The sequence below is a fragment of the Sorex araneus genome, chromosome 5, assembly GCF_027595985.1.
Source record: "Sorex araneus isolate mSorAra2 chromosome 5, mSorAra2.pri, whole genome shotgun sequence".
Lineage (NCBI taxonomy): Eukaryota > Metazoa > Chordata > Mammalia > Eulipotyphla > Soricidae > Sorex > Sorex araneus.
Genome location: NC_073306.1, coordinates 51,385,192 through 51,410,187, shown reverse-complemented (window position 1 = coordinate 51,410,187; position 24,996 = coordinate 51,385,192). Strand labels below are relative to the sequence as shown.

The 24,996-nt window shown below is 48.7% G+C and overlaps 1 protein-coding gene across 2 annotated transcripts; it reads right to left on the bottom strand.

Moving 5' to 3' along the window:
- Positions 1–447: 447 nt before the first annotated feature.
- HTR1D (5-hydroxytryptamine receptor 1D) lies at positions 448–24,784 on the bottom strand. Of its 2 annotated transcripts, XM_055140665.1 has the most exons (3): positions 24,572–24,784; positions 23,548–23,929; positions 448–3,339 (listed from the first exon to the last, which is right to left on the bottom strand). In XM_055140665.1, the coding sequence occupies exon 3, from the start codon at positions 2,501–2,503 to the stop codon at positions 1,373–1,375; it is 1,131 nt and encodes a 376-aa protein (XP_054996640.1). In that variant the 5' UTR covers positions 2,504–3,339; positions 23,548–23,929; positions 24,572–24,784; the 3' UTR covers positions 448–1,372. The 2 variants fall into 2 exon arrangements, with proteins under 2 accessions (XP_054996640.1, XP_054996639.1); XM_055140664.1 differs by lacking the exon at positions 23,548–23,929.
- Positions 24,785–24,996: the final 212 nt, after the last annotated feature.

Below are 24,996 nucleotides of genomic sequence, written 5' to 3'. Positions count from 1 at the left end.
TATTTTGGTTTGTGGGCCGTACCTGGTAGTGCCTGAAGCCACTCCCAGCTTGAGAGTGGTGCTTGGGAAATCACTCTTGGAAATGCATGTAGTATGGGGGATGGAACCTGAAGCTCCCATATGTGCTGTAGTCCTTTAAGCCAACTCCCTGGCCCCCATTTTTATTCTCCTTTATCTCTAAAATGACAAGAGCTCTTGGGTCAAGTACTGCGCTGAGATGTGCAATTAATACCTGTTATTAATCCCATTTCTCAGTTGAGTAAAATGCAACAGGGTTACACAGAAACTTGTCCAAGTTTACTAAGCCATAAATTGGTAGTACTGGGATCTGAACAGGCTGCAGACCCTCATTTCTAGTGGATCTGAGATGACAAATGCCAGGACGTTGGTCTGGGCCCTAAATGTTGAGGATAGGATTTAAAAGAACTTCCTACCTCCAGGAAAAAGAGGAAAAATTACTCAAAGACTCAAAGACTTTATTGATCATGATACCTCATGCTTTTATTTGATAACACACAACATCTCACATTTTATATGAGAACAGCATATAAAAATACTAAAAAAAACCAAACCAAAACCAAAAAACTAAAAATGGTGTTCCACTCAAAGCTTGGTGGGTTCAAGTTTGTCAGTCTGTTTTGGTGTTGGTGGTGGTTGTGGTGGTGGTGGTGGTGGTGGTGGTGGTGGTGGTGTGTGTGTGTGTGTGTGTGTGTATGTGTGTGTGTGATTGCCACTTTAGAACATTAAGATAATGCAGAGATATTAGGATGAAAGAAAGAGTTCCAGGTAGTGGATCTGGCCCAGTTTCCTCTCTGTTACTCTAATTTGTTGGCATCTCAAATATTGCATCTCTGTTGAATCTCATGGAGATATTTCATTCAAATATTTACTGGGGGGGGGGAAATCACTGAATAACATTTTGCAATTAAGGTGCCATGTGGAATTGAGATTCCTCTACCCTGATGCCAAATTATCTTTCAGTTCAGGTCATTAGTCTTGTCTACCTTCTTCTGAGCTCTATACAAAATGTAGGTAGACCAGAAAGCTTCTTCTATGAACTGGGATTTTTCTATATGGACGGTTTCTTCTCTGAAGGACATCTACAGCCTGTACTGTGGGTCATGGTCTGTCTTCCAACATGGACCATGAAGACAGACTAAGAGAATCCGTGATCTTGTCTCCGTTCACATGGAATCCCAACTTCTGCTGGCTCAAGAAGACAGTGGGAGAAATAATGCTGGACAATTCCATTGATTGAACCCAAACCCAAAACCATACCAGGATTAAACCAAATCTCAGGAAGTTTTTTTCTTTAAATAAAATTCAGATGAGGTGACAGGACACAAAAGCTAAGAATCATCACCAAAGAACACTAGGAGGCTTTCCGGAAATGGATAACATTCTGGAAGGCTTGTCGAAACTCTTCATTAAACACCGTATAGATTATAGGATTGATGAGGGAGTTTAAATAGCCTAGCCAGGTGAAAAAGTCAAAAAGGGCTCGGTGAATCCAGCAGGAGTCCCGGCAGATGGGGAGGACCAAGGATACCACAAAGAAAGGCAGCCAGCAGATGATGAAGGCTCCCAGGATGATACCCAGAGTTTTAGTGGCTTTCCTCTCCCGTGCAGCCGAAATCCTCTTGCGCTCCAAGATGCTATCAGCCAGCTTGATTTTCACGTGATTGAAAAAGAGAGGGGAGCCAGCGGAATGGGAATGCCCCTCATGAAGGCTGGAGTGGAGCGAGCAGAGTGAGGAGCCGGCTGAGCCGGTGATGAGCTGGGCAGTGGTGAAGCGCTTCCCATAGAGCGATGGCGGATTCAGGATGCGGTTCCGGGCAGCCATGTAGATTCGGCCGTAGAGAATGATGAGCAACACAGACGGGATGTAGAAGGCCCCACATGTGGAGTAGATGGTGTAAGAGATCTGAGAAGTGTTCACCACGCAGTCTGAGATCTCTTCATGAGCTTTGGTCTGCCTCCAGAAGAACGGGGGGATGGAGATACAGATGGAGATGACCCAGACCACGGCGATCATGGCAGCCGCATGGCCCGCTGTCCGGCGCTTACTATACTCCAGGGCATCGGTGATGGCCCAGTACCTGTCCAGAGCAATGACACAGAGATGCAGGATGGAGGCTGTGCAGCACGTGATGTCAGAGGACAGCCAGATGTCACACAGGATCTGGCCAAAGCTCCAGGTGCCGGTGGTGGTATAGGCTATGCTGATGGGCATGACCAAGATGGAAACCAAGAGGTCAGTGGTGGCCAGGGAACCGATGAGATAGTTGGCTGGGGTATGGAGCTTCCTGGTGAGGAAGATGGTGGTAAGCACAAAAGCATTGGACAGGACCGTGGCCAGGGTGATGATGGACAGAACCACAGCAAGAGAGATCTGGATTGCCTGGAGGGTTCCTGGGTCCCAAGTATCTGAAGTTCCTTCAGTGCTGAGGGATCTGTTGGAGGCCTCTGGGAGGCTTTTCATGGACTGGTTGGGCAGGGACATTCTAGGTGGTTCTCTCACACCACAGAACTATGCACACACAGATCCTTCTTTCACAACAGTCCTGCCCAAACAACAGTCATCCTTCCTTTACCCATTGGTGCGAGCCTTCCACCCGATAGACCACAGGGACAAGACAGAGACTGAAATTTATTAGTTTGTTTTTGTGCCACATCCAGTGGTACTCAGGGGCTATTGTAGGCTCTGTGCTCAGGAACAACCCCTAGCTGGTTATTCTGGGGACCATATATGGTGTCTGAGGTTGGCTACATGCAAGGAAAGAGCCTTCACCCCTGTATTATCTCTCCAGCCTTGACTTAACTATTTACAGAACACCGAAGAGACCAGTGAGGGTTGAGGAAAGTCTGTACCAAACCAGAAGAATCAGAAGACATCACACTGTTCTTGAACTTTCTGCAGCAGATCAAGCCCAGCAGGTGCATGCTAAAGTTTTTGGGCATTTATCATTTATCAGTGCAGGCTGTGCTCTAAGAATTCTTCCCTTTGGCATTTTGGTACCTCCCAGTGCTTGAAACAGAAACGTGTTGAATGAGAACTTCAGAATCTTTTCCCATTCTGTTCTGAGAAGATTCTAGCTATCAGGTTGCCTTCCCGGAGTTTTTAAATCTCGAGACAAAAAAGGAGTTCCAGCTAATTCAGAGAAGCAGCCCAGTTTTCAAGATTCCTCTTGACACACCATGAAATCCCACCGATCACTCTGAGTCTGAACAGACAAAGTATTCCAGTTACTAAGAGTCTAAGAATGCCTGGGCCGGGCCACAGGACACACAGAACACTGTGGGCTCATCAGGAGGGGCCTGTGTTCAGAAGCTCTGGGACTGAAAAGAGAAGAAAATAATTAGATTCTACAAGGACAAGTTAGACACTTGCGATTACCTCTAAGATTTAAAGGCCATTGCTTAATGCCAGCAGGATGCAGTGAGACCAGCACTCTCCAAAGAGTCAGGAGGACACAGGGCAGTACAATGTCCCCCACCCCCTCAATTCCCAAGGGGACAAAGTATCACAGCTGTTAGAAGTGTCGCAGGCTTGTTCCAAGAACATGAATCGACTCTGTCAGTTGTGAATCAGAAATTATCCTCTCTGTCTTCGGCAATCATAAAAGCTAAGTAAGATAACATGGCAAAAAAAAAAAAATCACCAGGAAATTTTTACAGCATTACTTTCCAGGAAGTAGGTAAGGAGAAGAGGACTTTTTTTCCACTCATTAAAATCTTCCAAGTTTCTGGCGCCAGAGCAATAATAACAGTGAGTAGGGATTTTGCCTTGCATGCGGCTGATCAGGGTTCAATCCCCAGCATCCCATATGGTCCCCTGAGCCTGCCAGCAGTAAGAACTGAGCACCACTGGGTGTGGCCCCCAAACCAGAAAAAAATAAAAAATTTAAAAAAAACTTCCTGGGGTTGGAGTGATAGCACAGCGGGTAGGGTGTTTGCCTTGCACGAGGCTGACCCGGGTTCGATTCCCAACATCCCATATGGTCCCCTGAGCACCACCAGGAGTGATTCCTGAGTGAAGAGCCAGGAGTAACCCCTGTGCATTGCCGGGTATGACCCAAAAAGAAAAAAAAACTTCCTAGTCTCCTAGAGTTAGCATACATAACTCAAAATACGAACCCCAAACCAAACCACCCCCATCTTTTAAAGAAAAGAAATGGATTATTTTTTTTGCTTTTTGGGTCACACCCAGCAATGCTGAGGGGTTACTCCTGGCTTTGCACTCAGGAATTACTCCTGGTGGTGCATGGGGGACCATATGGGATGCCAGGGATTGAACCCGGGTCGGCCGTGTGCAAGGCAAACGCCCTACCCACTGTGCTATCGCTCTGGCCCCTGGATTTTTTTTTAAAGGTGGGGCCACAGGCAGTTGAAGATAAAGGGCTATCCTCATGTTTTACCAGGTGTGGCCCAATCAACCCCCTGAAAACAAACTAAAAAAAAAAAAAAACAAACACTGAATATATTTTACAGCCAATGATCAAATCCAGAAAATACATTCAGTTTTCCAAACAGAAGTGAAGATTCAGTCACAAAAAGAAAATTTCTTTTTCTCTATAGTGTGCCTCTGGCCTTGAATCTGTGTCTCAGAATTTGAACACAGGCAAGCCTGGAAGCTCTTGGGGCTTGCTACCAGTGACAGAGTGAAGCCCGCCCAGGGCTGTCAGGGCAGACGTATTTCTGGCATAACCCCAGCAGGCAGCGCCTGGGGAGATGGGGCTGGTAAGAACACCATGACCCCCTGGTCTCACCTAGGCTGCCTCATTCTCTCCTCCTGTCTTGGGTGGAAAAATGAAATCCCTGTGATTCGTTCTACTTCTTCCAGGTGAACTTAGCAAACAGGTCTGGGAGCATTCATCGCCTGGTAAGGGAAGCCAACATGTAGCTTCAAGTACCCTGTGATGAAGCTGGCAAGGCAGAATTATATTATACACATGGCGGGGGGGTGCATACTTGGTTCAGAGCTAAAGACGATGCAATACTAGAGATTGAACCTGAGGCTCCCACAGGTAAAACATGCACTCCAGTCCGTTGGGCCATCTCTCTGTTCCCTAGATGACATATTTTTTAGAAATGTCATCTTTATGATTATGTATCAAAACACGTTCTAGTTTGTACATTTTAAAGTATATTTATTGGAACAATAAGTAACTGACATCAATCACTGCCATATCATTTAAGGGTATGCGGAATGTCCCGCTGGGAACATTATATTACAGAGAAGAGATAACTAGTCAAAGTCGGGACATAGGACTTTCCCGGTTTCTAGAATGGCAAGAGCAAAGGTACAGAAATGAGAGGATGACAAGATGATCAGCTGGGCAGAGGGCAGAGAGCAAAGGTGGAAAAGAGATTAAGGATCAGGAGGTGGCTGGGGAAGGGGAGGGGATGGAGTTGCAGGTACCAGGGAGCTTTTAGCTTGAACAGGAGCAATCAGGGCTCTGCTCTAACCCTGTTCTGTTTCAGCAACTCTTTCTCCCTTTCTGAGTCTGGGTTTTATCCTCCAGTGGTCCCCCTGCCTGGCCCCTGGGGTGCTATGAGCTTCTACTGCTTCTGGAAAAGCCCGCCTTTGAAACCACTGAGAACTGCGGAGGTGTCAAGAATCATTAACATCCACCTTCCTTCCCCACGGCTTAACTCAGGGCCTTGTGGGGAAGGTTCAGTCAACGGCTATAAACTGATTTGAACAACATTTTAAGCAGCCAAATCTATAACGGTAGTTTCCTCCCCTGTTTCTAAAACTTGGAAGTTTCTCTAAACTCCAACCTTCATCTCTATGTGCTATGAGCCCAGGGACTCTCAAGACCGGGGTTCAAAAGACAGGAGCAGGAGCACATGCTTGCAGATTGGAGCCCTGGCTTTGACCTCTGCAAAGCATTGGGCCCCTATCAGCACAGGTAGGAGGAAGCCTCCCCACACTCCAGAACTGACCTGGGAGTAGCCCCTGGGCAATATCAAATACAGCCTCCGAACAACAAAATTTGCTAAAAGAAGGCCAGAGCAATAGTATAGGAGATAAGGTGCTGGCCTAGCACGTAGTCGATCCAGGTTTAATCTCTGGTGCCACAAACGCCACCAGAAAAGAAAAAAAAAATTTCTAAAAGATACCAGCTTCAAGGAGGGAGACAGTCTCACATTAAGAAATCCAATTATTAAAAAAAAAAATAGAATTATTGGGGCTGGAGCGATAGCACAGTGGGTAGGGCATTTGCCTTGCACGCGGCCGACCCAGGTTCGATTCCCAGCATCCCATATGGTCCCCCGAGCACCACCAGGAGTAATTCCTGAGTGCAAAGCCAGGAGTAACCCCTGAGCATCGCCAGGTGTGACCCAAAAAGCAAAAAAAAAAAAAAAGAAAAAAAAGAAATCCAATTATTTTCCTTCCTCTGTATCTGTCACACCAGTAATACTCAGGGGCTATTCCTGACTCTGTGCTCAGGAGTGACCCATGTGTGATGTCAGGAGATCACATGTGGTGCTGCAGGTAGAGGTAAGGTTGAGTTGAATCTGCAAGCAAGAGCCCTACTTCCTGCACCTTCTCTTTGGCGTAAGAAATCCAGACTTGAGCTACCTGCTCCTCGTCTCAAAGGTCTCACCGGGTTCGAGCCATTTCTAGGCCCGACACTAGCAGTGGGGAATGCGGACACTCTGGCTCCCCACCACAAACAGCAAATGAGGCCTGGGCAGGTGATATCACCTGCCCGAGGCCATCCACAGGAAGCGGAAACAGCTGGTCCAGAGCCTGATCTTTGTTCCCACCCTTTTCCACACTGCCCCAATTCAGGAAGAAAAGCCTCAAGGCACAGGCGCGTGTGTGTTCCCCAGACTGAGGCAGGTTTGTGAGGCCTGAAAATGATGTTCCCTCTGCAACCCCTGAGCCCAGACTCCACCCTAAAGACTCCGGCTGAATCTTCCTCCCACGTGGGAAGGAAAAGTCAGGTTGGACTGCGTGGAATTTTCTCCTTTCCAGACCGTCTGGGTGGGTGAGGTGCTGTCACTTCTCACGGAACGCTGGCGTGCTGGGCCCAAGCCCATGCAGTCACTCCTTGGGTTCCAGACATTCCAGTGACTTCATCTAGTGAAAGGCGTGGGCTTGGGAAGGCTGAAAGGCTGCTGGGTGCTTGCGGGGCAGGAGCTTGGGGTCGGCCTTGCTCAGGAATGCTGGGCTGAAGCTTTGTAGGAAGCCACAGTAATCCAGGGCTCTCTCCCTCCTCCGCTGTCTTCCCCAGACGGCACAAAGTTGGGGGATTTCCCAGGATCCAGTTGTCCCTGGAGGATACCGCCAAACAATTACCCCTCTTCCATCATGCGTCAAAAAATAAAACGGCCATGAGGTACCATTTTTCATCCAGGGAATACATAAAATTAAAAATCGGGGTGTGGGTCTCACAGCGGGTAGGGCATTTACCTTGCATGCGGCAGACCCGCATTCAGCTCCCAGCATCCCATATGGTCCCCCGAGCACCGCCAGAAGTAATTCCTGAGTGCATGGGCCAAAAGTAACCCCTAAGCATCGCCGGGTGTGACCCAAAAAGAAAAAAAATTGGGGTGGGGTGGGGTGTGATAACTCTAAGGGCTTTATGTGCTGGAGTCCCAGGCATCATCCCCCAACACTGCTGGGAGTCTTCCGTGAGCACTGAACAGGGAGTAGTCAGAAAAAAAGAAGCTGATACAGCAGAGCCTGGCAAGCTACCCATGGCGTATTCGATAGGCCAAAAACAGTAACAACAGGTCTCACAACGGAGACGTTATTGGTGCCTGTCGAGCAAATCGATGGACAACAGTGCTACAGTGCTACTGTCAAGTCATTAAGTTAGGGTGCGGGGCAACAGGAATTGTCACCTACCACAAAAGGAGTGCTAATTGGAGAACTCCATTAGCAAACAATTTGGTATTATCTCAAAAAGCTACAGATGTAAAGACCTAATGAGCCAGTAATTCCACTCCCAGGTAGACAGAGAAACCCTTTTAGATGCTCACTAGCAGATGGGAACGAGACTGGTCCTGGTAGGCAGTACTGACTATAATAACAAACAACTAGAAACAACTCAAATGTTCCTTCTCAGTGGAGTGGGCTAGGGCACGGAGTGGCTCAGAGATGCCACAGAAGGTAACCCAAAGTTGCAATTGTCAAAACGGGCGATTTATACAAACTCAACACCACAGTGATAGTACAGCCGATAGGGGCGTTTGCTTTGCACAAAGCCAACCTGGTTCCATCCGGCAAAAACAAAACTAAAAGAAACAAACCGTTTAGGGATAGTGATGCTTGTGGCCGAGCTGTTAAGGAAAGCAGAGAAATGTCAAATGAAAAATTCAGAATAGTGGTTACCCCTGAAGTAGAAAACAAGCAGGAATGTAATCTTGGATAATTTTTTTTTTTGCTTTTTTGGGTCACACCTGGCAATGCACAGGGGTTACTCCTGGTTCTACACTCAGGAATTACTCCTGGCGGTGCTCAGGGACCATATGGGATGCTGGGATTCGAACACGGGTCGGCCGCGTGCAAGGCAAACGCCCTACCTGCTGTGCTATCGCTCCAGCCCCCAATCCTGGATAATTTTTAACAGCAGAAATTGTGTATTTTTGTTTTTAAGGTAGCAGTGAGCATATGGATATTTATTACTATTCTTTATTTTTCTTGGGGAAGGGCAGACCCAGAAGTGGGAACTGTGTGGTGCATGCAGAGTGTAAATTCCAGCCCTTTGGGGCTATATCCCTGGCCCTTTATTTTTATTTATTTATTTTCGATGGTGTTAGATATCAAACCCAAAGCTTTGTACATAGGTAAGGCAAGCACCCTATGCTCCTGTTCCCTTAGGAAGACATATGGGAAACATTCCTGAAACATAGGCAATAATAGAAAATTATGTTACCTCCCCACATGGCAGAGCCTGGCAAGCTACCCGTGGCGTATTTGATATGCCAAAAACAGTAACAATAAGTCTCACAATGGAATCGTTACTGGTGCCCGCTTGAGCAAATCGATGAGCAATGGGATGACAGTGATACAGTGATATGTTACCTGAATTGGAAAAAAAAAATCACACAGATGCCTAACATAGTAAATGATAACTTCTCTGATTTCTCTGTGACTTCTCCAACTAAACTCAGGTCTTTAGGATACAAGGTGTCTCTGCTCACCGGAAGCAGGGCCAGAACACCAGATACAGCCCATCACAGTGAGTGGCTTCTGCCCTGTGAGAACCACGGCCACATCAGAGTAATTCCTGCCCGCCCACCCAGCTCCCAGCTCCCGGGAGCCACAGCCAATGCAGCAGGATGCTCAGTAGCCTCTCCCTCACCAGCAGCCCACAGACCTGTCACACTCCGAGAGTCACAGTCCGAAGCTCTTTTTTTTGTTTTGTTTTTTTGTTTTTTTTCTTTTTGGGTCACACCCGGCGATGCGCAGGGGTTACTCCTGGCTCTGCACTCAGGAATTACTCCTTGCGGTGCTCAGGGGACCATATGGGATGCTGGGGATCGAACCCGGGTTGGCTGCGTGCAAGGCAAACGCCCTACTCGCTGTGCTATCGCTCCAGCCCCAACAGTCCGAAGCTCTTGCATCTCTTTTTGCTGTTGCTGCTGGTTTGGTTTTTTGGACCACACCTGGCAGTGCTCAGGGCTTACTCCTGGCTCTGTGCTCCCAGCAGGGTTCATGTGGCTTTTGTGGGGATGGAACCTGGGGTTGGCCAGTTGTGAGACAAATGCCTTCCTTCTTCTACTATCTCTCCAGTCCTGGAAGTGCCTTGACTGAGGGTAGAGAGCAAAAAGCAAGCAAACATACCTAGGTCCCAATCCCTAATTGTTCTGCAGAGCTGGGCTTCTTAAACTTTTCCCAGTCACCAACACCCTTTTGCCCGGGAAATACAACAGGGATGAGAGCTTCCGAGGAACGCCTCACATTGACAATATTTTGATTTGAAATTGCTTATCCTTGCATGCTCAGAAGAATTTTATTGTTTTCAAATCTCTGCAACCCCATATAGGGGTCACAATACATGTTTAAGAAATTAGGCTATAGGAGTAATTCCAGAACGCAGGGCCAGGAATAACACCCAAGCATTGCAGGGGTTGTGTCTACCCCCCTTCTGGCTCCCCACGCGAACAAACAAAGAAACAAACAAAAACGGAATTAAGCTATAGACTACCTCTGACCCTGCTGATTGGACTAGGGTGGACATGTGACCCAAAACAAACCAATCAGATTTTTTTTTGCTTTTTTTGGGTCACACCTGACCATGCACAGGAGTTACTCCTGGCTCTACACTCAGGAATTACTCCTTTCGGTGCTCAGGGGACCATATGGGATGCTAGGAATCGAACCTGGGTCGGCCGCGTGCAAGGCAAACGCCCTACCTGCTGTGCTATCGCTCCGGCCCCGAACTAATCAGATTTATGCAGCCTTGCTCCTAGAAATGATGAAGGGCAGCTGAAATTGGTCCTGCTCTTACCCAATCCAGGACAAATTTGGGGGAAGCAAGAGGGTCATAAATAGGAAAGCTACTCTCCTTCAGAGAGAGGTAAGAGAATGGAGTAGAGAAAGGAGGGAGGGAGAGAGAGAGAGAGAGAGAGAGAGAGAGAGAGAGAGAGAGAGAGAGAGAGAGAGAGAATCACTTGTCCTAGGAGAGAGAAGAGAGATGTGCCTATCCTTGAATGGCCTTGAGTGACATCTATACACCAGCATACTCATTTGTACCAGCTACACAGGCCGGGTGGGGGGCTGGGGGGAGTGTGTGGGGGGGAGGTTTACTGTGGTTCTTGGTAGTGGAATATGTGCACTGGTGAAGGGATGGGTGTTCGAGCATTGTGTAACTGAGACTTAAGCCTGAAAGCTTTGTAACTTTCCACATGGTGATTCAATAAAAAAATAAAAATAAATAAAATTTTTAAAAAATCATGAGAAATAGTAAGATTGGGATTTTAGTTCTTTCCTGCCAAACAAATCCTCACCTCTTCTTCCTCCTCTGTCAATCTGGTAACAGCATCTTTCTCCCAGCACTGCTGTGTGGATTCCATGAAGGAGGCATAGCAGGCACGGCATGGCTTGTCCAAAGCACAGCATTTTTTGTTTTTTTTAATGACTCTTTACTTAAGCTCCCACCTAGAGCTTATACGGCTTGCAGGAAGATCAGTCACCTCCCCTTTTCAAAATATCTTTATTTTAACTAAGTGAGTCATAAAAGCTTGCCAGAAACAAAGAGGATATATGGGTTTAATGTATCCTCAGACGCCAGGCTCATCCTTTTGAAGGGAAAAAAAAATTTTTCAACAAGCCGCTGCTGCGATAAAGATTTGTTGCAGTAGAATAAATCCCCCACAACGGAATTTGGGTCTGTTCTATCTCTAAAAGCTGTGCGGGGCAGCTGAGTGAGTCCTAGATGGGAAAATCGGCCTCCACGAATCTAAAGAGAGCTTTCTATTTCACAAAGTGCTCCTACAGCTGGTATTTCATCTCATTCTCTGCTGAATGGGACCTCCCACTGTCTCAGCTTTTGCCTGGTAAAATCAGGGTATGAAGTCTATCTCCAGGAGGGCTGTCGGGAGGGCAAAACAAATATGGGGCGAGGGAACTCCTATAAGGTTTTAACAGGGGCTGGGTCTGTCTGTCTTTGTTTATCTGTGTCTGTGTATAAGCTTTAAATTATAATCAGTATATTGAGCATGTCATTATTTTACCTCACTTTGGTTAATTATAGTCTAGAAAATGTCAAAATAAAAAATAGCCACCCCCATGCTTCCCCCTCTGGAATCCAAGCACAACAAAGGCATTTATAAATCTATTAGCGCAGTTAAAATGTTAAAGGCCTAAACAAATCAAATATTGACAAGAACTTAGAAGAACTGGAACTCCCAGACATTTCTGGTGGCAGGCACAAAATAATAGAACTAATCTAGAAATTATGTTGGAAGTTTCTTAAAAATGTAAACATACAGCAACCAATCCCAGAGGGCACCACGGTACCAGAGATCCCTCAGGGTCCCATACTGAGTCAATTTTGCCGGGGCACCCCAGATGGGGCAGATGCAGTTTTCCCGCCTACTCCAGATGGAATCCCGGCGTCCAAAAGCTCCCACAAGCAAGGCCCAGGTATTCGGGTACCAGGACTAAATCTCCAGGCCTCATGGCAGCAGAGGCACCGGGCCATCCCACCGTGCTCTCTGTCCGCTCCCCGGCCTAGCTGTCAAGCCCACAAGCTTCCGCTGGGTGCCATCTTGGCACACCAACAGCCTTGGCCCAGAGACTCCCAGTTGAATCCCAAAATGGATTAGTGCCCTACAGAGATGTCTCTGGAACCCAACCATCTACAATCTAGGATCCCCGAAGCATGCAGCTGCTTTAGAAATGAGCAATGGAAAATAAATTACCTAGCGTCTGCCCCTGGCAGGCAAGCTTGAATGATGATCGGAAAATTCGGGCAAAACATAATGCCCAAAAGGAGAGAGAGAGAGAGAGAGAGAGAGAGAGAGAGAGAGAGAGAGAGAGAGAGAGAGAGAGAGAGAAAGAGAGAGAGAGAGAGAGAGAGAGAGAGAGAGAGTATTGGGCAGGGTGAGGACTGGGATGGGGGAGCAGGATACTGGGGACACTGGTGGTAGAAAATGTGCCCTGGTGGAGGATGGGTGTTTGATCATTGTATGGCTGAATCTCAAACATGAAAGTTCTATAACTGTATCTCATGGTGATTCAATAAAATTAAAAAAAAATTAAACACATCGGAGCTGGAGAGCTAATATAGTAAGTAAGCAGCTTGCCTTGCACATGACTGTCCCAGGTTGGATCCCCAGCAACCCAAATTGTTCCCCTGAATACCACCAGGAGTAATTCCTGATTGCAGAGACAAGAATAACCCCTGAGCATTGCCGGGTGTGGTCCCCTAAAATAAAATGGTTAAACAAGTGCGTGTGTGTGGTGGGGGGGGGGGTGTGGAGGGCTGAGGATAGGTAAGATAGAGGAGAGATCACTATGACAATAATAGCTGGGAATGATCACACTGGACAAGATCTGAGGGTTAAAAGTAGTAAGGGATATTCTTGATAATCTTTCAGTATCAATATTTCAAACCACGATGCTCAAAAGGGGAGAGAGAGGAGGAGGAGGAGGAGGAGGAGGAGGAGGACAGCACCTGCCATAGAGGCAGAGTGTGGGGAGTGGGGGGTGATGGGAAAGAACCTGGGGACACTGGTGCTGGGAAATGTACACTGGTGGAGGGATGGGGGTTAAAATACTGTATTTCTGAAATCCAATCATGAACAGCTTTGTAATGGTCTATCTCACAGTGATTCAATAAAAAGTTTGTTTTGGCACAGCGGCCACTCAACACCTTTGTTGCAAACCACAACAGCTAATTAGAGAGAGAAAGCAGAAGGGAATGCCTTGCCACAGTGGCAGGGTGGGGTGGGGGGGAGATGGGATTGGGGAGGGTGGGAGGGACACTGGGTTTACGGGTGGTGGAGAATGGGCACTGGTGAAGGGATGGGTTCCCAAACTTTGTATGAGGGAAGTGTGAGCACAGAAGTGTATAAATCTGTAACTGTACCCTCACGGTGATTCTCTAATTAAAAATAAATAAATTAAAAAAAAAAATTTTTTTTTTTTTTTTTTTTTTGGTTTTTTGGGTCACACCTGGCTCTGCACAGGGGTTACTCCTGGCTCTGCACTCAGGAATTACCCCTGGCGGTGCTCAGGGGACCATATGGGATGCTGGGATTCGAACTCGGGTTGGCCGCGTGCAAGGCAAACGCCCTACCCGCTGTGCTATCGCTCCAGCCCCAAAAAATTTTTTTAAATACAATTTTTAAAAGTTAAATATTTTTGAATATATGATAATTTGGTATATTCTAAAAAAATCACTATAAATGCAAACTCTATATACAAATGTTTATAGTGGGGATCGGAATAGTAGTACAGTGGGTAGTGCTCTTAACTTGCATGCAGCCAACCCAAATTTGATCCCTGGCACTCCATGTGCTACCCCGCCAGCCCTTCCAGGAGTGACCCCTGAGTACAGAGTCAGAAATAAACCTTGAGCACTGCCAGTTGGGGCCCAAAAACAAACAAAATAATAAAAATGTTCATAGTGTTATTGGAAAACTGGAAAGAATACTCAAATTAGAAAGAATACAGAAATCCATCAACAAGGATTGGGGATATTGTCATCAGTGAAGCACATGTCTCACATGTGAGAGGCACTGGGTTGGATTCCCAGTCCCACCCCAAATATCATCAACAGATGGATAAATTATTTTCAGTCCACATAATGAATTTCTACTCAGCATCAAGTTGCAGGAATACACAAAATAATTATATTTGAAAGTGGCAAAACTGAAAAAATTGTGCCTACCTCATGATTCCATTATACGAGGTAGCACTGTAGCACTGTAGCACTGTCTTCCCGTTGTTCATCGATTTGCTCAAGCGGGCACCAGTCAAGTCTCCATTGTGAGACTTGTTGTTACTGTTTTTGGCATATTGAATATGCCACAGGTAGCTTGCCAGGCTCTGCCGTGCGGACAAGATACTCTCAGTGGCTTTCTGGGCTCTCTGAGAGGGACGAAGAAATCGAACCCGGGTCGGCCACATGCAAGGCAAATACCCTACCTGAAATATGAGGTAATACTAACTGATAGTGGGGAAAAAAACAAATCAGTGGTTTCCTAGGCATGAGGAATAGTTAGAAGATAGGGAAGGATCATACAAAGGACCACAAAGAAGTTTGTATGCTCATTATCTTGACTACACTTAAAGTTTCATGATTGTATAATTATTTCAACTCTGTACATATACTTACATATGTGCAAATAGATAAATATTTGTGCATTTAAATATGTTCAGTTTATGGGCTGGAGCAATAGCACAGCGAGTAGGATGTTTGCCTTGCACTCGGCCAGCCCGGGTTCGATTCCCAGCATCCCATATGGGCCTCTGAGCACCACCAGGGGTGATTCCTGAGTGCAGAGCCAGGAGTAACCCCTGTGCATCGCCGGGTGTGACCCAAAAAGAAAAAAAAAGTTGAGTTTATTGTACTTAATTATACCTCAAAAAGGTTATTAAAACAAAAAAGAAAAAAAAACAAAGACATGTGCACTAAAAGGCATAGATAAGAATGGTTTGTAAGAACACCATTTAACCCCCTCTGGAAATTGCCCAAAAATCAACAGCAGAATGGATAAATCATGGCACATATTTATATAGCAGTGAGAATGAATGCCTGCTCCTCACTGTACAGAACCACTTGGATGAGTCTCACAGACATAATGAAGAAGTTCAAATTTCATGAATCACGCTATTTACGACAGTCCGGATCTGAAAACAATTCAAGTGTCCAACTACAGATGACCAGATAAATATGTTGTGATATATACACAATTTAAAACTGCTCAGCTATTAAGAAAGATGAAATCTTGACTTCTACAATATGAATGTACTTGGAAATGTTTGTTTTAAGCAAAATAAGTCAAAAGGAGAGAGAAAATAATTACGGATGATCTCCTTCGTTTGTGGTACAAAAAGAAACATAGCAAGGAAATAGACAATGTTCATTGAAAACGTACCTTTAGACTCAGATCACAAAATTGAAATAGCAATGTGTGTGTTTCTAAGGGGAGTGGGTAAAAAAGGTCCAGTGGACTGTGTGTGTGTATGTGTGTGTGTGTGTGTGTGTGTGTGTGTGTGTGTGCACGCGCGTGCGCGCCTATATGTATGGGGTGGGGGAGATATTGACACTTAGAAGGTAGAAGTGGTATGGAAGCACAGAAATCTAAAGCACATAAACATTTACATCCTCTCAAATAAATGCTATATCGACCACAAAAGCCCTAGATGCTCAGGACTTACTCCTGACTCTGCATCGCTTCTGGAGGGCTTGGAGGACCATATAAGGTGCCAGGGATCCAACCTGGGTTAGTAAGTGCCCTGCCCCGCTGTACTATCTCTCCAGCCCCAATCAAAAATAAATCTTTTAAAATTATAAAAAATAACATAAACACAGGCAAGTGCGGGGGAGATAGCTCAAAGGGCTAGTGCACATACTTTGCATGCAGGAGGCCCAGTTCAAGTCCCTGAAGCACGTGGTTTTCCCACCAGCACCCTCTATCCCGCCAGCACTGATTCCCGGCATCCCATATGGTCCCCTGAGCACTGCCAGGAGTGACTCCTGAGTGCAGAGCCAGGAGTAACCCCTGAGTATCACCGGGTGTGACCCAAAAAGAAAAAAAAAGTATATATATATATGTGTATATATATATATACATGTGTATATATACATATATACACATATATATACATATATTCAAGAGAACACGCAGCAAAGGTGACCCATACTAATGGAAATCATGCCAGGGTGCTATCCATGTCAGGGGGCAGGGGTGCGCACCTATGGAAGAGGGCATGGGAGCAGAGGGAACAGAGACAAAATAGGCTCTGGGTAAAGGTCCTGTTTTCTTTGGGAAATTTCATCAGAGTGTACATTGTTACTTTGGACAGCTTTTTTTTTTAAAGTCTTTATAGGGCCCACACCTGGTAGTACTGGCGGCTTGGGCCATTCCCAGCAGAGCTCAGCCCTGTGCAACTCAGGGCCTCACATGTGCTAGGCATATGGGCTACCACTGGAACTATCTCCCAGCCCTTTGGTACTTTTGTTTTTTTATAAAAGAGAGTTAGGGATATAGCTCAGTGGTAGACCACATGCCTCACATGTGTGAGGTTCTAATCAATGCCCTTAACTGCCACAGTGTTTTTCATATTAAAAAAAAAACACTGAAAAAAATTAAAATGTTTGCCCCAAAAGGCAGTATTTAAGAGGGGCTGGGAAGATAGCTCAAAGGCTGGTGTGAATGCCTTACATAGAAAGGCCCCAGTTCTGATTTCTAGCCCAGCATCACGGGCCAAAGCTCTAGCAGCCCCTAGCCACTGTTCAGGGCCTCCCTTCTCCAAAATCTTGTTATTCAGTGCCTCAGAACATCACACACCAGTTCCACTGATCAAAGGGAGACTCTGGTTTTGTCATTTAATCTCCTTGAGCTGTTCCTTCATGTGGAAAACTGCAGTGATTCAATCCCAAACTCCAATGTGTGCTCTATTTGAGTCTGCTGAACAGAAAGCACCAGTCATACAGGAACCGTTGTACAAATTAGCATTAGTTATTACAGTCCCTCCCTGGCAAACCATGAAGCAATTCTATAATGATGCAATCCAATCTAATCAGCTGAGACTGTTGATACGCAGAGAGGCGAGTGACTTGCCCAAGATCACACAGCAAATTTAAGCATCTCTTCCATTCAGCTTCTTCACCTATTTTATCTTCCCTTACCTCCCTCTATCAAAAGGGGGAATATAGGGCTGGAGAAATAGTTCAATGGCTGGAGCTCATGCTTTGATGCAGGAAACGCAGGCTCGATCCCTAGTACCTAGCACTGCATGGTCCCCTGAGCACAAAGCCAGGAGTAGCCACAATTCACTACTGGGGAAGGAAAGAAGGAAGGAAGGAAGGAAGGAAGGAAGAAAGGAAGGAAGGAAGGAAGGAAGGAAGGAAGGAAGGAAGGAAGGAAGGAAGGGAAGGAGGGAGGGAGGGAGGGAGGGAGGGAGGGAGGGAGGGAGGGAGGGAGGGAGGAAAAGGTTGGAGCAGACCAGTGATTCTCTTGTGCATTGGAATAATGTGGGGAGATTTTGAAAATCACAAATATTGTTAAAAAATACAGATGTCTAGGGGCCAGAATGATAGAGCAGGTAGAGATTTGCCTTGCACACAACTGACCAGGGCTCGATCCTCACCACCTCATAGCACTGCCGAGCATAACTTACTGAATATATATGAGTCATAGCACTCCGAGCACTGCCAGGAGTGATTTCTGAGGCAGAGCAGGAATAAGTCCTGAGCATTACCAAGTGTGGCCCAAAATTTTAAAAAATATTAAAAACACAGATGTCTAGGCCTCATTCTCTGGGCAGAGCCCAAGCATTGAGATTATTTTAAAGCTCCCCAAGGGTTTTCAAGGGGCAGCAGAGATAAAAAAAAAAAAATCCTGACCTGAATGATCTCTGGGGAGCTTCAACACTGAAAAAAAAAAAAAAGTCAAAGACAGCCTCCCAGAACCGTTCCAGCTGGCATAGGACCATTTAGAGATTTGACTTGGAAGAGAAGAATAAGTGAGATAGATCATTTGGGGGGAAAAAATCAAAGATGGGGCTGAAGAGATAGTACAGTGGGTAGGGTGTCTGCCTTGAATGTGCTGACCCGATTTAAATCCCCAGTACCCCACATGGTGCCCCAATTCGCAAGAAGTGATCCCTGAGCTCAGAATTCAGAGTAAGCCCTGAGCATCACGAGGTGTGGCCCCAAAACAGGATCTGGTAAGTCCAGGTTTGATTCCCGGCACCTCATGGTTTCCCTGAGCACTGCAAGGAGTAAGCATTAAGCTGGGAGTATCCCCCACTATCACCAGATATGACCCCCTAAGCGGGGAGGAAGGTAGAAGACAGGTGAAGCTTTTTTCAAAGCCTTTGCAAGGGTAAGTTGGATTACACTCAGCAGTGCTCAGGGTGATTCTTAGCTCTCTGCTCAAGTGTGGCCCCTGGAGGTGCTCAGGGGCCACATGTGGTGCTGGGAATTCAAATCATGGGCTGACTTCATGCAAGGCGTCTAACCCCTGTACTATCTCTCTGGTCCACAAAGGTGTGGTTTTGCAAGCAGGAGGCTGGGCAAGGTTTCCCAGGAGTGATATCTGAGCACAGAACCAGAAGTAACCTGTACTTTTTGCTCCTCTGCCCTGAGCACTGCCAAAAACAAAAATGAACAGGCAAAAAGATCCCCCCACCCTGTCAATTTCTCTCCTCTGTGTGTGTGTGTGTCTCTCTCTCTCTTCCTCTCTGTGTCTGTGTCTGTCTGTCTCTCTCTCTGTGTCTGTGTCTCTGTCTGTCTCTTTGTCTGTCTCTGTATCTCTGTCTCTGTCTCTCTCTCTCTCTCCTGTCTCTTAAGTATACTAGGGGACCAATTGTGGGAGCAGAGCCATAGGGCAGCTGGCAGCTGGCAGGAAGCCTTTGGTCCCAGGGCTCCGGCTGCCCCTCCCCCCGGATGCTGCACATCTGGATCCCCAGAGAGCACTTGAGCTGCCTCTTCAGGCCAGAGGAGAAGCTGTCTTCCTCAGACCGAATAAACAAAACTCTAACAGGAATTCATTTCCTAGAAATTAAACACTGAGTGTGTTCATGTTTACAGGATCCAAACTCACTCTTCACCAGCTGCTTTCCCTGCTGGGCGGCACAATGCAGCGTGATTAAGAGCACAAGTTTGGGAATCAGGTAGGCTAAATTGGTTGTGCCCCCCCACCCCCATATGCCCCCATTTGCTACTGACTAGCTCTGTGATCTTGGGCAACTTACTTACCCTCTCTGAGCCTGTTTCTCCAAGAATTAAATAGCTCTTTACTTAAAGCCTACCTTAGGCTGGCCTGAGAAATTCAGGTGCTCATCCTGCACTTAAGCTCTGGAGACCAGACAGAATTACATGATAGCATGCTGGGAGCCCCAAGGAAGGGTGAGGGACAGGAACAGCCTGACTCTGAGATCCCCTTTGATGGTGGTTTTGAAGCTGAGCTCAGAAGAACCCAGAATTTGCAAGTGAAGAGAGGAGTGCAGACCAATGGGCTCTGCCACAGGACGGAAGCTCAGAGAGCCCTTCCTGACCCGCCTCCCAGGTGTGTGTTCTTTAACTACCATTGCTGACCTCTTCAGAGGCCAGAGACCAGCCCTTCCCCCTCATTCTCCTTCCTGATCACCATCACTCAGCAAAAAGAACTACCTCAAGTTTGGCCAAGGGCAACCTGCAAAATCACCCCTCTCGAGCCTGGAGCAATCATACAACAGGCAGGCTTTTCATGGCGGACCAGGGTTCAATCCCCAGCACCCCATATGGTCCCCTGAGCTTACTAGCAGTGATTCCTGAGCACAGAGCCAGAAGTCATCCCTGAGCACCACTGAGTGTGGCAATAAAACAAAACAACAAAGTCCCCTCACTCCTCTGAGCCTGCGTGCTGACGCTTCCCTGCTCCTGGACACCCTCCCTTGCATGTCCTCCACCATCTCTGGACAATTGTCCACTCTAGTGGTCTAGTTAAACGTCACTCTGGACTCATCTGGACTGGGTCTTCTTACTGACCTCCTGTCTTTCTGTCGGTCTTGAGTTTTGGCAGGGTGAGGCCAGTGTCTCGGGGTGGTGGGGGAGGGGTGGGGTGGGGGGCAGGGTACTGTTCCCCATAATCTAACAGGCCAACTTCAGTGTTTCACCCTCAGGTCAGAATTCAACTGTCTCCCCTAAGCCCAAACCCATCCCGTTCTTTCCACCCAACTGGGGCCAGCTTTCTCCTCATACCACCTGGACCCCTGGACCTCAAGGTCACGATTCCTACTGCTATTCTCTCACCATCCTACTACATCCAGGTTTGTGGGATTCTCTCCCACAAGATTTTATAATCCTGGAACTGGGACCCCTTCCCCATCAGGGTTCATACTTGACAGTGGTTCAGTAACAAGTGACCGATTGACTCAAAGAATGAATGAAAGAATATGACAATTTTATCTTTGACTTCCTAAGCTGTACTTTTGGCTCCTCTGCCCTGGGTAGCCCACAGGGGGTCCAGATTCGACCAAGCACCCAAGCCTGTCCTGTCTCTGTCCTGGGAAGCATCAGGCTGTTCTTACTCTTCCATCCCTAACACTCCTCCCTTCCTTTTGCCCTAAGGCTTGGACCAGTTACTTCTCAGTTATGAGCAAGGACACAGAGGCTCCCAAAGGTAATCTGACTGGCACAAAGTCACACAACCAGGTCCAGGGCTTTACTCTGAGCCACCAACACTTCCTTTCAGCAGGTTCTATCTCTCTCCTCTGACTTGAAACATAGCTCTGGCCTTCGTGGCCTGTTTTAGACTTGTCCTTCAGCCTGGAAATATAGTCTTTCCTCCTCTTCGTCTATATATTAGGGGGGAGTTGGGGAACACCCTGTGGTGCTTAGGGCTTATTCCTGGCTCTGCACTCAGGGATCATTCTTGGCAGGGCTCGGAGAACCACATGGGGTACTGGAGATGGAACCTGGCTGCAGGTTCCATCTGCAAGTGACCCACTCGCTGATCCCTCTATATTTATTTCTCTCTCTGTTCTCTGAGGACTTCTCAAGGTCATCTCTGGTCAACTTGATAGGAACTCCTCCTCTCTTCTCCCATCTTTTTCCTTCCCTCTTCCTCCTTCTCTTACGGGGAATCAAAGTCAGAGCTTTATGCATGCAAGATACATACTCTACCACAGATCCTATAGCTGAACGTCGCTGTAAGATGTTCTGCCCTCCCAGGACTCCAGTGCCTGCAGCATAGAAAGCTTATGATCTATTTAAGAACAATTAAAAAAAAAGATAAGAAAACACCTCCTCTTGGGTCCTGAAACATAGTACAGTAGATAAGGTGCTTGTCTTGCACGCGGCCGACCTGGGTTTGATCCCTGGATTCCCATATGATCTCCTGAGCCCCATCAGGAGTGATCCTTAGCTCAAAGCCAGGAGTAAACCCTGAGCACCTCCAGATGTGGCCCTAAAAGCAAAATAAATAAATAAATAAATAAACTCTTCTTGTAAGACTCGAGCGAGCCCTTGAGTATCTCCTCTCTCCTTTTCAAAACTCTCCAACAGTTGGGGCAGGGGGAGGAGGAGATACAGAGATAGTTGAGTCATTTGCCTTGCATGTAGCTGACCCCATTTTGATTGCCTCGGGCACTGCATATGATCCCCTGAGCTCTGCCAGGAGCTACCCCAGAGCACAGAACTAGGAGTAAACCCTGAGCACTGCTGAGTATGGCCCCCGAAGCAAACCACCTCTCCATTGGTTCCTACCTCACTCACTAAAATCCCAAACTTTCACCATGGAGCAAAGATCCCACTTTATCCTCCCCCTGCCCCCCACCAAGCCCAGTTTCATCTCTGGCCTCATCTCTTACCAGCTCCAAGTTGCCCTTAAAATAGCACCTGGGGCCTGAGGCAACTCTCACCCTCCACCACAGGCAACCTAGGGCAACTCCCACCCTCCACCAGAGTGCCTGGCTTTATGCTCATTTTAGCACCTTACCCTGGTGATATTTTTCTGCTGGTTTGTTTATTACTTATCTGCCAACACCTCCCCCACCCCAGCCCTCAACATGCGCCTTCCTTCCCCTCATCACTTTATCCCCAGGGCCTAGAACAGTGCCTGTCTGACAATAAATAGATGTGTCTGTGGCCTGAGGAGACGAACACATCTGAGTCATGCGCATCAAGGTGGTAACTAAAGGCAGTGGCGTGGATGAGATCACCCCCAGAGAAGGGCAGCTAGGAGGAGAGGAGAGCTTGGGAGAGCAACCTGGTAATGGCTGGAAAGAAGGGGAAACCAATCGGGGTCTGAGAGAGAGAGTTCAAAGGTGAAGGTGCTTGCCTAGCATGCAACTGTGGCCAAACGCTGGTTCAAATCCGACACCCGAGATGGGGTCTCTTGAACACTGCCAAGTGTGCTCCTGGGCATAAAGTCAGGGGTGGCCCCTGAGCAGTGCAGGGTGTGACCCACCAACAATAAAAAAATCAGAGAAGAGGGAACCTGCAAAAGCAGCAAAGACATGCGGCCAGAGCCATAGTACAGCGGGTAGGGCATTTGCCCGGCACGTGGCCAACCCAGGTTCGATCCCCAGCATCCCATATGCTCCCCCGAGGACCTCCAGGAATACTTCCTGAGTGCAGAGCCACGGGTAACCCCTGAGCATCGCAGGGTGTGACCCCCCCCCAAAAAAAAAACAGCAAAGACAAAGGAGAAAAGATAGCACAGAGCTAAGTGGCAATGGCTCCAGAAAAAGGTTTCTGGAGGAAAAGAGCGAGCAGCAGGGGCTGCCTTGGCAGAGAAAGGACATGGAAGGCTGAGCAGAGGCCGGGGAGGTGGCCCAGAGGGCTGGAGCACATGCTCTGCATGCAGACGGCCTGGATTGGATTCCTGGCACTGCATCGTCTCCTGAGACAACCCCCTCCCCAACAAGCACCAAATCAGGCATAGCCCCTAAGCACCACCAGGAGTGACCTCAAAACAAAAACAAACAAAAAGATTGAACAGTGCCTGCAAACCAGCTCCGTAGAGGACACGGGGGCCCTTGGCAGACCCCTGGCCCTGGTGGCATCAGACTAGGGGAGCAATCCTAGGAGCAGAGCAGCTGGGCACACCACATTCTGCCCTCGACCCCGGCCGGGCAAGGGCCGAGTCTGACACTCTGCATCTCTACTCAGAATCTCGTCATTCTTATCACAAAGAATAGTCATCCTTCTGCGGCCTGAAAGGAAGGTAGGCTGCAGGCACCCCCAAGCTGCGGATGCCCCCCTAGATCTGACCTGTGGTCTAGTTTCTGCTAGTGCTCAGCCCTGCCCCTCCTATGCCATCCACTAGGTCCTGGCTACCCAAGGCCTCCATGATAGACACACATCTCCCCACCAGAGGGACAGGCCCCCAATGCCTTGCAGTGCTGTAGGTAAAAGGTACCTCAATGTTCATGTGATCCAGAGGCTGTGGGGTCCATGCAGCAGAGACCCTCGGTCTGAGCTTGATGAGGAAACTGGGGCGGTCAAGTTCAAGGTGCAGATGGGGACGTGGCACCCAGAGGATGGTCCGGAGCCAGGTCCTGCTCTCATCCCCATTTCACAGAGCAGGTAACTACGGTCTGAGAGTGCAAGGGCTTTCTCAAGGCCACCCAGTAAACAGTGGAACTCCCATTGCCCACCTGACAATCGTTGTTCTCAATCCTGAAACTTCCCCAGAGCATATGTTCTCTTACAAGCAGCGTGACCTTGGGCGAGATTTATTCCTCACACTCCCCAACGCGAATAAACCAGCTTTTCTTCCAGATCTGACATCATGCGATGCGCTAGAATTCCAAGAGAACTTTACAGTAAATAGCGAGGCATCCGTACTCGGGTCATTTATTGCCGCGGGTCCCTCCATCTGATCGATGTGCAGACTGAGAGTGGGGAGGCAGACAGGGCCCTGCCCAAGGTCACAAAGCAACTCAGGAAGCCCCCCGCCACTACGCAGGGCGCTCCTGCAACTCCCCTTTAGAAAAGGGGGCGGCCCCGCCGCAGCACCGCGCCCCACCTGGCCGGCAGGGGGCAGCGCCCAGCTTCCCTCGCACGCAGGGCCCCACGTGGGGGCGTCGCAGACCCCTACCCTCGGGGTGCGCCTCCAGCCCCACCAGCTCTGGCTTCAGCGCGGGTCGCCCCAAACGCGTGCCCGGGATGCAGCAGACTACCGCGGCGCTGCTCTGGCCCACCCCTCTAATCCTGGGCTCCGGACGGCGCCCCCCGACCATCCCCTCGAGCTGCGCCTCCGGGACCCTCTGCCCCGCGCGCGCCCCTCCCGCCCGAAGGCGCGGGCACGCGGGACGCTGCGGCTTTCCGAGGCCCCAAAGAGGGGCACAGGGGCGCCCCCAGCCCCGCCCTGGCTCCCCCGGGACGGCCGCTGCGGCCCCTGCGCGCCCCTGCCCGGGCGGCACTCAGCTCCGAGCGCTTACCCGCTCCCGGGCCCCGCAGGTGCCGACCCCGCCGGGCTGGCCAGCCCGCGTCCGGTCTGCTCATGCAGCGCCGCGTCTCGCCGCTGGCGGCCGCCGCATCTCCACCGCGACCCCCAGCCGAGCTCCGGGCACCGCCCGGGGGGCTCTTCCCTGGCCCGCGCCCTCGCGATCCCGCCCCTCCGAGCGCCCTGCGGCGGCTCCTCCGCGCTCCCCTTCCCGCGCCTGCCGCTCCCCGCGCTCCCCTCCTTCTGCTCCTCCCCCGCGAGGCTCCCTGAGCACTCGGCCCCCCGCCCGCCTGCAGGGAGGTGCGGCCCGGGCAGCCCCGAGCCCCGCCGCCGCCTTAGCTCAAGACCCCCCGGGTGGGTGGGCGCCAGGAACCGAGGGAGGGGCAGCCCCAGCAAAGCTCCCGGGTGCCCACCTGTAGG

Coding starts and splice junctions, on each gene's coding strand:
- HTR1D (XM_055140665.1), bottom strand. CDS start 2,503: ATGTCCCTGCCCAACCAGTCCATGAAAAGCCTCCCAGAGGCCTCCAAC.